The sequence below is a fragment of the Sinocyclocheilus rhinocerous genome, unplaced genomic scaffold, assembly GCF_001515625.1.
Source record: "Sinocyclocheilus rhinocerous isolate Xijiao unplaced genomic scaffold, SAMN03320098_v1.1 scaffold650, whole genome shotgun sequence".
Classification (NCBI taxonomy): domain Eukaryota; kingdom Metazoa; phylum Chordata; class Actinopteri; order Cypriniformes; family Cyprinidae; genus Sinocyclocheilus; species Sinocyclocheilus rhinocerous.
This window is the reverse complement of record NW_015638019.1, coordinates 236,745-249,592: the sequence shown is the minus strand read 5'-3', so window position 1 is coordinate 249,592 and position 12,848 is coordinate 236,745. Positions and strand designations below refer to the sequence as shown.

At 38.3% G+C, this 12,848-nt stretch overlaps 1 protein-coding gene across 1 annotated transcript; it reads right to left on the bottom strand.

Moving 5' to 3' along the window:
- Positions 1 to 2,874: 2,874 nt before the first annotated feature.
- Positions 2,875 to 4,969, bottom strand: LOC107749381 (homeobox protein SIX2-like). Its single transcript, XM_016564526.1, has 2 exons — positions 4,101 to 4,969; positions 2,875 to 3,382 (listed from the first exon to the last, which is right to left on the bottom strand). The coding sequence occupies exons 1-2, from the start codon at positions 4,658 to 4,660 to the stop codon at positions 3,070 to 3,072; spliced, it is 873 nt and encodes a 290-aa protein (XP_016420012.1). The 5' UTR covers positions 4,661 to 4,969; the 3' UTR covers positions 2,875 to 3,069.
- Between the last annotated feature and the right edge of the window lie 7,879 nt (positions 4,970 to 12,848).

The following is a 12,848-nucleotide window of genomic DNA, read 5'->3' as shown; positions in this document are numbered from 1 at the left end:
CTGGCAAGGTTCTCTCAAAGTTATGAACAAACATTCTTCCAGTAATGTTAATAGAACGCTCATTCAAATTATTTAAAATTCTCAAAATGTTATATATATATTATATATATATATATATATATATACATTGTTATGTTGTAACAAACAACATCTTTGTTTAAAATTACAAAAATTACAATGAACGCAAGTTTGTAACTTTGGCACCACTTAAACCCTAAAAGACTGCAATTAAACATGCATTTCCAGTTTTAGTGGGTTGAAATTAGTGAAGTTGTGAAGTCGAGCAGCCTTTAAAAGAAATGAATTGAATTGAATGTATTGTAATGGAAGATGTGGGCCTTGTAAGAAAATTATCTCATGTTTTACTCTCATTTGTTTTTCAAATGTTTGATTAAAGAAATAGTTTCATTCAAAATTATTAACATAAAAAATATGTATTTAAGTATTTTATCCTCACTGATTTGTTAGCATTTCGTCTCTGCCTCCATAACTTTAGGCCTAGGCACTTTGATGACAATAATAGTAACAAATTCCAGTAGAAAGATGATAAATTCTTGCTTTCACAAGAAAAATATGTGAATAATGTGAATCCTCTTCTTCCTCTTCCATTTCAAATCTTCTCCAACAGGCCTGTAGCATACCAGCCACATGTTGCATGTTAATAATGCGATAATTACACAGTGCTTAGGCCTGCAGTAATCCACATCTCATGCCACCCAATAAATGCCTATTCTTTCACCACTTTCAAAATTGTAATTGAACATTAATATTTCTAAAATCACACCTTTACCAAATTCATACTAATTTATTTTATTACAATCAGAAATTATTAATTTATCAATTTACATGCTGAGGAGATAAACATTTGGACGCAACTGGCAAAAGTTTCAGTGATTTTACATGATGGTTTGGGGAATCGTGTTCCTTCGTATAATAACACATGGAAATATTCAATTCAAGTTTATTTGTATAGCGTTTTTCACGATACAAATCGTTGCAAAGCAGCTTTACAGAAAATGAAATTTTCTATTTTAAAATTTCTTCATTATATTTAGCAGTAGCTTATCAGTGGCAACTATGTCAAGTTGATGTCCTTATGGCAGAAATGTACAGTAAAAATCAAGCAGTTATTTAATGTCATGTAATCAAACAGATGGTGAACAATGATTATGTGTTGCGATCAAACTTGTAGCAAAATTTGGCAGTTTTGTATGTTGTCTGAGGGTTGGCATCATCCGAGGTCCTCTGGGGGGTTGGCATCATCTCTTCTCAGGTGTTCGGTCATCTCAGGTCTTTGGAAGGGCTGGATTCAGACTGAAGCTTGTGTAATTCCTAGTTACGGCAGAAACAGAGAAGGTAACAGAGAGAAATTAGCGCAGCTGCTGTTCCAACCAAGCAAAAGATGTGTTCAACCCAAGCAAAAGAATGATAATGTGCATTTGATCACTTGAAGTAGGATATGAGATACATTATGTGAATGTTTGGCTAAAGAGATGTGTCTTTAATCTAGATTTAAACAGAGAGAGTGTGTCTGAACCCCGAACGTTATCAAGAAGGCTATTCCAGAGTTTGGGAGCCAAATGTGAAAAAGCTCTACCTCCTTTAGTGGACTTTGCTATCTTAGGTACTACCAAGATTCCAGAGTTTTGCGACCTTAGGGAGCGTGATGGATTGTAGCGTGGTAGAAGTCTTTAGGTACGCAGGAGCTAAACCATTAAGGGCCTTAAAAGTAGGTAGTAATATTTTGTAACTGAAACGGAACTAAATAGGCAGCCAGTGCAGAGATTGTAAAATTGGGGTAATATGATCATATTTTCTTGACCTGGTAAGGACTCTAGCCGCTGCATTTTGGACTACCTGTAGGTTGTTTATTGAAGATGCAGGACAACCAGCTAGCAGTGCATTACAATAGTCCAGTCTAGAGGTCATGAATGCATGAACTAGCTTTTCTGCATCAGAAACAGGTAACATGTTTCGTAGCTTGGCAATGTTTCTAAGATGGAAGAATGCTGTTTTTGTAACATGGGAAATATGATTTTCAAAAGAGAAGTTGCTGTCTAATATAACACCCAAATTTTTGACTGTATAACAGTACATCCGTCTAGATGCAAATTTTAATCTAAGAGATTCTGTGTACTGTTTTTTGTTAATAAATCAAATAAGTAATATCTCTGGAAATAGTTAAAATGATCTCAGTAGTGATCTTTCAGGTTTAAGCCACTGCTTATAATTACATACCGTTACCAATAGGGGGCAGTATATGTTCATAATTTCGTTTTTTTAAGGAACAAAATACAAGTTAAAAACGAAACTTGTTAAATGTTATCCAAAAATATTACAAAATTATACAAATTGCAATGATAATTGCACTTTTTGCCGCGCTGAATGTAATTACCGATGAAAAATTAATGAAGAGCAAATAAAATGATGAAGAATGGCAAATTATTGTAACAATTTGTGCAAAAAATCTATATATTTTTATAAATAAAGACGAAAGGATTTTTGGAGTGCTATGTTTTTGGCATAGGCTACTGCACTTTACCAGATAATAAAGTTATAAATTGAACATGGACATTCATACCTTTAACATAAATGACAAAGAAAATAAAGGGTTTATGTATCCAAACATAGCGCCATGCGTTATGAAAGGAAATCCAAATAATTGAAGGGCCTAGTACATTTTTTTTTACATGCTACCATGTTTACCTACTTGTACTGGCATTTATTGCAATAATAATTCAGCAGAAGAGATTCTGTCCGATCCGCTTTCGATGAAGCTATGACAGATGCAGTGACCTGTAAATGTTCAAGGAGACCACACATTTTGACGTTATTAAATATATATTTTATTAGTTAATTTTATAGCTAGACATATCAAGAAACTATCCCTTGATTACATTGAATTGTTACAGAATTTTTATGGAAACAGTTTTCACGTAGGCCCGTCATCTGGTAGTTCTTTGAATTTTTTTGTCGAATGTCCTCTAAGCTTGACAAATAAAATGTTTGGTAGCCTATGATAACGAAGCTAGTAACTGGGGGAAAGTCAAAGATGAAGTGTTTTATTTTTTATGATCCAAGTTCCACCAGGCTGGCCGTCATGGTGTTGAGAAGGCCGTCGTGCATGGAGAAGTGGTGGTGGCTCTGAGCGTCTGAGCCGCTGACGGGGATGATGGAGGCGCTGGGGCCGGGCGGAGGCACGAAGCTGTGCAGGGGTGGCAGACCTGAGCTGGAGGGCATAAGGATGGCTGGGCTCATGGAGCTGTGATCCGGGGTCGCCGCGGGAGATTTGTCGTCCTCTGAACTTTCACATAGAGATTTGTTTTCGTTCACGTGAGAGGTCAGTGGGTTGTGGCCGTTTGGATTTGCACCATCGTTTTCCCTGTTGGAGCAGATCATTCAAATTCATTAGCGGGCCAGCAAAAACAACAAGCATCGCTTACTGACGGACATACAAACACCTGGACCGCGCATGACTAAATGTGGCAAATTAAATATGATACTTTTATTTTTCTCCATTAGGAGGACATTTCGGGGCTTTTTTAAGTTTGAAGAAAGCTATACTTATAGGCTAAATTATTTTTATATTTATGAACTCTATTTTATACAGTTAGAACAATCATACGTTAGTCATATCTTAGGTAAAAATCCTTCTTCAGCCCCGATCAGTTTAAGTGAGATGAGATGATTTTTTTAAAATATTTTTTTTATTACATTTCTGTGACTTTAGATTCACTCATTAATTAAAAAGGCAGGTGACAAAGCCTCCTGCATCAAATTGCCATGCCACTGATGTCATGAAATTAAACACATTTATTAAATGTGCTGCTGCATATATATATTTTCTTAAAGTCCAATTGTTTTTAAATCTTTGACATTTCGATTATTCTATAATAGGCCTAATTAAGATTATAATGATTTATTTTATGTCTTTATTAATGTCTTTATTCTACCCACAAGTACACTAACTAATGCAAATATGTTTATATAGCATTTATTTTTATTTTAGATGGCTACAGTCATTTTGGTGAGCATTCCTCCGCTGTTGAACAGGAAAGTTCGCTTGTTTAGCGTCTTGATAGTAATGGTGTTATTCCTACCTTTCCTTTGCTTCTGCTGCACGGTCCCTCTGCCTCCTGTTTTTGAACCAGTTGCTGACCTGCGTCGTGGTGAGGCCCGTGGCCTCGGCCAGTTCTCTCTTCTCTCTCGGAGAAGGGTACGGGTTGTGAGTGTACCACTCTTTAAGCACACACCGGCTCTTCTCCCTAAAACAGTAGCTGGTCTCCTCTCCATCCCAGATGGTGCGAGGCAGCGGAAACTTTCTGCGCACGCGGTATTTTCCCACTGCGCCCAGAGGACGACCGCGTAATTTCTCCGCTTCGATATAGTGAGCTTTCAGCCAGAGCTGTTGCAGTTTAGGGTGGTTGTGCGGAGAAAACTGGTGGCTCTCTAATACTTTGTAGAGCTCCCTGAAGTTGCCCCGGTGAAAAGCTACCACGGCTTTCGCTTTCAATACGCTCTCGTTTTTGTGGAGGTGCTCACAAGCAGGTAAGGACCACAGAAAGCGTCCGAGACGTTCGATACTCCCACCTTGCTGAAGGACCTCGCAGACGCAGGCAACCTGCTCTTGGGTAAATCCAAACGTTGGTGGCATAGACATAGTTCAAGGCAATAGGATACCTGGTGTGCCGCACGTATCTTAACGTTGGTTTTTAAGGCAATATCCACTTTGGAAACTCAAGCAACGAGGCTCCCCCAACTGAAGAATTTCAGTTCTTGTTGTACAGTTTCCATGAAAAGATGGTTTAAAATCAGTCCAAAGCAAAAAACAAAAGCAAAGCTAACAGTTTGAGTCAGTGTCTTGCATTACTCAATCACTTAGTTGCAATTTCATGACGCGCTAATCATTTCATTCGTACGCGCTCTCGTCGCGCGCAATAGATTATTTCCTAGACTGTCCTTAGCTATCAGCCCGCCCTCTGGTTATCATATCTCTTACAGAGTGCCTAGTGTGTAAGGACGACTAAGCGCATCCTCCTGGGGAGTCATATGGGCAAGTGTGGAGAGAAGCTGTGTCGCAGAAACTGACCCTGCCTCTTGGAGATAGAGTGGCACTTGGATGTCATGCACCTCGGGGGAAGGAGTGCGCGCAACACACTCCAAAAACAGACACTGCTGTATTATAATCTTAAAATAAAGGGGGAAACCAATAGCTACACAGCGAAATGTTTTTGTTATTATTAACAAAAAGTTTTGTGGTGGAAACTACTGCCTGAAAATGTCCTTTTGATTACTGTAGTTTCATTTCACCATCACTTGTTTGCATGGAAATGTATAGGCGACACGTGAGTTTACGTCATTTTCTAGACTAATACAAAATCATCAAAATATTTGTGCGAAATGCAAATCTAAAACAAGTTAAAGGTGAGAAACATAAAGTAAATATGGAAAATTAAATGAAATATCGCTTCAATTGAATCGTTTTATTAGTGATGGATGGCGGGCACCAGAGGTTTGCTGGATTGATGTTTGTGACGAGAAGTCTCTGGTGTCGTGTATCTGACGAGTTATTTTGGAGTGTAACGTGACTCCAGCGTACTTTTTCATATGGACATTGTAATTCTAGCATTTGGTTCCAGAGGGACACAGATATTAAGTCAATTCGTTTTATGGTGAGCTAATATAGCCTACAGTACACGCCAGCTCTCACCGAGTCATGAAAATATTTTGATGTTAGTTTGCATATGAAAGCAAAACATATTAGGCCTTTAGACTGAATATGCTGCACACTGGCGTTAATATATTTTATTACATTAAAAAGTATGGTAGTTATAAAACTATTACTGTAATATTAAATGGAATTAACATTCTTAAAAATATGTATAGGTTGTTTATTGGTTCTTTAAAATTATTTACGTTCAGCAAATAATTGTCCTTTAATAAAAACCATTTTAAGTTGTATTAGATTAGTGTTAGAATAAAGGGTTCTTTGTAGAACCTAAAAAAGGGTACCCTTTATTCAAAGAGTAACCATACATCATCTCACATATGTATTTATGCATTGTGTTATTGTCATATTCAGCCATCTTAGCTCAAATATGCTCAAGCTAACCTACTGATATATTCAAAACAGAAATATAATTAAGCATATAATATTCAGAAACAGTGGTCACGTATTTCCCCCAAGAACCTTTAAATTTGCATGGCATGTTTCACGTTTGCATTGTGGGATATTGTGTTACGTATTTTACTTGTCTTTTTGTAAAAAAAAAAAATTTAAAAAAAAGTCCACACCCATCTCAATAGCTACGACACACATGCTCATTCTCACACACGTGCATGCAGACGTAAAGGGTTGAGTTTTCGGTAAAAGGACCCGATTGATTATACATGGCTGGGATCATTTTCCAGTGAAGGGGAGGAGGTGTCTGAGCAGTAGTTAGCCAGTCTGAGACCTCCTGAGGGAAGCCACAGCAGCAGAGATGGCCAATGGTGGACGTTCAGAGAGTGGCTTTGGCTCGCAGCAGGACAGAGGGAGTCAGTTTGAGTCCATTTTGAAAACCTTTCTTTATTCAGGGGAGCTGCTCCACGCTAGCTTTGCTGTGTCATTCTAAACCATGTGTCAGAGACAGTGAGCTGACCTTGGATGCTGTCTGGGGCTCCAGCCTCTGACCTTGATGATGAAGAAGTGAGGAGATGATGGAGAGAATGTTTGCCTGCTCTTAAAGGACTAGCTTACTCTTTAATGAATGAATTATTGTCCAATGATTGCTGGTTTCTCCTAAATGATAGTTCACTTAAAAATGAAACTTCTGTTATGGGTCTCACCATTACGTCTTTCCATACATGTAGGACTTATTTCTTCAGCAGAACACAAAATAAGATACTCTGAAGAATGTTTAGAATGAAGTAGTAATGTTTTTGTTCCACACAATGAAAGTAAATGGGGTCCAAAACAATATTGAATGCTATTGACTTTCACTGTATATGGACAAAATTAGATTGTGCATTCTGATCTTTTTTTGTGTTCTTTTTTGTGTTTATGAAGGTGAGTAAATAATGGCAAATGCTTCCATTTTTGGTGGACTATACCTTTAAAACTTAATCATATTACTTAAAGTAGTAGTTCAGCCAAAAATGAAAATTCTGTCATTATTTACTCCCATAGCAAATTCTGTGCAATGGACCCAGAATCCCTAGCAACATTTTGAAGAACAAGCAATTAGATTTAGATTAGATTTGTCAACATTTTCTTTTGTGTTCTGCCGAAGAAAGAAAGTTAAGCAAGTTTGGAACAATATGAAGGTGATTAAATAATTTTTCATTTTTTGGTGGACTATACCTTTAAAAGTTAATCATATTACTTTAAGGGATAGTTCAGCCACAAATAAAAGTTCTGTCCTCATTTACTCATCCTCATGAAGATATTTTGAAGGATGTATGACTTATTGACATGAGGACAAGTAACGATGACAGTTTTTAATTTGTGATTAAACTATCCATTTAATTCTTACTTTTCCATATGTTTATCTGTTACAGTGAAACCAGCTGGCATTCTCTAACTGATACATCTAACATTTTTATTATCTTTTAATGACACTTTTCTTCTTTGAATAAACTCTTGTGAGAGTTACAGCATGCTAAAAGCATTTTACACCCAGTGATCTGGCATCCTAGGAAATGCACATCACCACCTGCACGGACAGAGGAAGAACGGGCAATCCAAGCAGCTCTCTGCACACACCTGCACCTGTCTAATGTTTCATGGGCCATGAGCGAGAAAGAGGTCTGCTAATCTGCCCACGTGGCTGGGCAGCGTTGCTTTTTCCTGGAGGCCCATTGCTGCCCATGCAGTGGCCTAAGCCTTTTTCTTTATTCAAATCAAGGCAGTTATGTAGGGGGCCATGAGTAGAGACACCCAACACCCAGCAATCACACTGTCCTCCACTCACAGCGTACACTCTAAATGATTAATGAAGCTGGCTCACCTTCCCTCTCAGGAGGGACGCGAAACCCGATAGCGCCGGGAGAGGCTGCGCTTAGCCGCGCGTGTGTGTGTGTGTTTGCATGAGTGCAAGCACTATTAGAAGACATGTAGGGCTACAACAGGGGTGCCCAAGCTCGGTCCTGGAGGGCCGATGTCCTGCAGAGTTTAGATCCAACCCCAATTAGGCACACCTGAAACAGCTAATCAAGCTCTTACTAGGCATACCATAAACTTCCCAGCAGGTGTGTTGAGGCAAGTTGGAGCTAAACTCTGTAGGACACCGGCCCTCCAGGACCGAGTTTGGGCACCCCTGGGCTACAAGTTTCATCAGTGTCCTGGAGGGCCGATGTCCTGCAGAGTTTAGATCCAACCCCAATTAGGCACACCTGAAACAGCTAATCAAGCTCTTACTAGGCATACTATAAACTTCCCAGCAGGTGTGTTGAGGCAAGTTGGAGCTAAACTCTGTAGGACACCGGCCCTCCAGGACCGAGTTTGGGCACCCCTGGGCTACAAGTTTCATCAGTGTCGTCTGGTCTTTGACGCAGAGAGAGTTCACTGTAGTGTGCCGGTAGCATTTTTGTAGAAGATGACGACTGGCTAGAAGTAACATTTGACTCCGTTCACATGATAGTTCATACCGATGTTCCACCACGTGCATCATTTCAAGCTTTAACACAGTTAATCAGAGTATTGCGCCATTATCTAAGATGTTAAATCATGTCAGTGCTTGTTCTCTTTTTCTTTCTCTCTCTCTCACTCTCCTTCTCTTGTCCTCTTGTGTGTTGGCCCCGTGGGTGATCAAGTTTCAGCCCTCTGTCCTCCTGGCAGGCAGAGGGATTAAATGTTCATGCATAGGGAAGTGACACCACCAGTGTCTGGGCAGGAACATGCTTCTCAGACTATAATCAAAGCACTATCTTTCATTCTCTCTCACACATCTCGCTCTCATTTACTCACTCTTATGTTTTCTTGCTTATTTTTATATGCTTGTTTCTAAGCTATTAAAGATTTTTAGCCATTTTTTCCCCCAATAAATATAATCAAATTTTTGTTTCGGTCAAGTGATATAATCTCTGGTGTAATCCGTACCAGTTACAGTAATGTCGTTATGGTGTGTAATGTGTTGAAACACCTGTGACATATAAATCTAACTTTGTTCACTGTAGTGTGCCGGTAGCATTTTTGTAGAAGATGACGACTGGCTAGAAGTAACATTTGACTCCGTTCACATGATAGTTCATACCGATGTTCCACCACGTGCATCATTTCAAGCTTTAACACAGTTAATCAGAGTATTGCGCCATTATCTAAGATGTTAAATCATGTCAGTGCTTGTTCTCTTTTTCTTTCTCTCTCTCTCACTCTCCTTCTCTTGTCCTCTTGTGTGTTGGCCCCGTGGGTGATCAAGTTTCAGCCCTCTGTCCTCCTGGCAGGCAGAGGGATTAAATGTTCATGCATAGGGAAGTGACACCACCAGTGTCTGGGCAGGAACATGCTTCTCAGACTATAATCAAAGCACTATCTTTCATTCTCTCTCTCACATCTCGCTCTCATTTACTCACTCTTATGTTTTCTTGCTTATTTTATATGCTTGTTTCTAAGCTATTAAAGATTTTTAGCCATTTTTTCCCCCAATAAATATAATCAAATTTTTGTTTCGGTCAAGTGATATAATCTCTGGTGTAATCCGTACCAGTTACAGTAATGTCGTTATGGTGTGTAATGTGTTGAAACACCTGTGACATATAAATCTAACTTTGTCACAGATCTTATTAACAGCTGATCCTTCGCATTCCCAAGTGTTTTACTGGGAATGCTGGCTTATAGCAGATGAGTGGCCCGGTCAGGAAGTGGCTGCCCAAGTGTTTCATATACATTTGAGGAATGCGTCCATATGTGCGGTATAGAGTACTGTACATGACACTATCCACAACTGACTCTTGTACAAGTGTTGCTGTAAAATGTTCTGTAAATGGGCCGCTGATGTGACACTCCATTTGATCCTTTAATGTATTAAAAATACATTAAAAATACATACAGTTGAATACAGTCTTGAATAGATTTCTTCTATGAGGAGCATGCTTTTAATTCTGATTTAAAATTCCTTTTTATTATGTGGGGCTCAAAAAGTAAAAAAAAAAAATGTTAGGGTGATAAATCTTTCCTGATAGGAAAGCCTCATAAAAAAATAAACTCTTGAAAGAAAACCTTATTACGTGTTTGGCATAATCTTTAATTAATATTTTAAGAACCAGAAATTGCAATCGTCTTTTCTTCCCTATTGTGACGTATATATCAGAGTAAAGTGGCTTCTTGAGTGAGTTAAAAAAGTAGGATAGGACTTGATTTTGTCCATTGGGAATTGATTGGATAGTTGGATTGCTATCACATGCTAAGTGTTATAATTGTTTTGTATAAGTGACAGGTGGCTGGAAGTGAGGAATTGAAACTTGTCTTGGACAACATTATTACCAAGCCCTCGCGCCAATGTACATGTCATCAGAGAAGTGGTGTTTTTGTGAGGGGAGGGAGATGTTCGTGTTTTCTGAGATTACCAGGGCACATAAATTAAAAATGTGTGCATTTATAATAAATACAGCAATATTCTGTAATGAAAATGTAACAAAATATTTGAACAAAAACTTCACTGCTTATTAATATGATTTTTAGATGACAAATGAAATGGGAACGACCAACAAAGTCATGTTAAAAATGATATTTACTGTATACAAGATGAATCAAAACAAATTATAACATTTTATAAAAATGAAATTAAATATTTTATTAAAATATTTAATGATACTTTTAGAGTCGTAACATTAAACATATATAAAAGATTTTCAAAACCATATGAAAAAAACTATGAACACAAAGAGTATACTTTTCTATAACTTGGCATATATGTTTTAAACTAGATTTTGAATAAAGATTTGTATTTTCTTTATCTGGAACACAAATACTAATTATTCGCTTATTTGCCTGAATAATTAATTTTCCATACCATAAATGGTATTATACAGTTGTACAAGAATGCATACAGTATAACAGTTCTGTCATCATTCCACTATAATTCCATCAAATTATTCAAGCAATAGATTTTTTGCATACAGTGATTACGGGAAACATATTTCGAACCACAAATACAAAGTTTGTTCACGAACGGTTTAATATTTCAAAAGAGCAGTCAGAGCCCAAAATCAACAAATTATTACCATACGCTCTGTCTTTCAATACAGCTGTCAAGAAAACATACACACTAACTAGAAGAAAATGGAATGGAACGAGTGATTGATGTCACTCTTAGTTTTGTTTTCAATCACCTTTGGACCATTAAGGACTAGTCAAGCTCACAGATGACCTGTTTAAAGTGGCCACAGCCTCCCTCTGTGATACTTGTTGTTGTTTGTGACTGTACTCTCAAAGAGCTCCTGCTTGTTCTGGTGTTATGAAGAGTGTTCTGTAAATATTTTGTAACCGTCTACCGTGCCAGTGAAACCATACACTCGCTACAATGTGGAAAACATTCTGACTACATACTCGTCTTCTGCTTGCCAGAGACTGAAAGCAGATCTTGGGACTCAGGGACAGGAATCAGTCCAGTTGACTGGGTCATCTGACCTGCTCTAAGACAGCTGTCCTGCTCTCAAGCCCCGTTCCCCGTGCTAAACGGGGGTCAACACATTTAACCACGAAGTTATGGGAGCAATTTGAGGAATAAGCAGAGAGAGGCTTTTGGGGAAGCCTGTACATGACGCTTTTCGTGCCATCTGACCTTTCCACCGTGACACTCTAACTGCTAATTCAAATACCAGCAGCATTCGCAAAGCCGCACAAATCGTTTTCATCAAACTTGGTCATGAAGGTTTATAAATCAACAGCGGGGGCCTGTTTTTGGAGTCTGTCAGTGTAAAGAGCTTCGTGTGTAAGATTAGGTCTGCATGCGATGCATGTCGGTGTCCGTGTATGTTTGAAGTTTCTAAGTCTAAACAAGGTTGTTAGGCCTATGCTGATAGGTCTAAATGTGTGCTAATGACAAAGTGTTAATGGAGGGTTGGGTTGATACTGACACTCTAAACTTGTGCTATTCCCAGTGGACCAATGGCAGGATTTGACACTGTGTTTGGGGCGGTGTGTGTGTGAGTCTGTATACGTTTGCTGGTTTGTAAGTGTGTGTGTGCTCATTGTCAATGGCGCTGAGTTTCCTCAAGGCTACTTTTACACAGCAGCAGAATGCGGTTGTCACTCCTTTATTTGAGTAAATGGGCTTAAAAAACTACTTTTACTCATTTAAAAATAGATAGGTCACTGGATAGATGGATGGTTGTAAATTACTGTAAAGGCTTAAAGGAATAGTTCACCCAAAAATGAAAAGTTTGTCATCAGTTACTTACCCTCAAGCTGTATGAGTTTCTTTCTTCTGTTGAGCACAAAGGAAGATATTTTGAAGTATGTTGACAGTAGCCATTGACTTCCATAGTATCCCTATGTATAGTATGATGACTATCCCTTTGAATCTATCCTTTGATTTGCAATGTATGTATGCTATTTGCATATATATTTTTAAAAATAATAATAATCCATTAATATTCCTGTCTCCATTTTTGATTTGATATGATTGATATTTGTCCTAATTGCCTTAATTAAGTATTCATTGTTCAAAATGTTGCAATAAAATGTTCTGTATTTGAATGCTTTATATCAGGGCTGTCCAAACTCGGTCCTGGAGGGCCGGTGTCCTGCAGAGTTTAGCTCCAACCCTCATTAAACACACCTGAACCAGCTAATCAACTCTTACTAGGCATAGGAACTTCCAGTCAGGTGTGTTGAAGCAAGTTGGAGCTAAACTCTGCAGGACGTC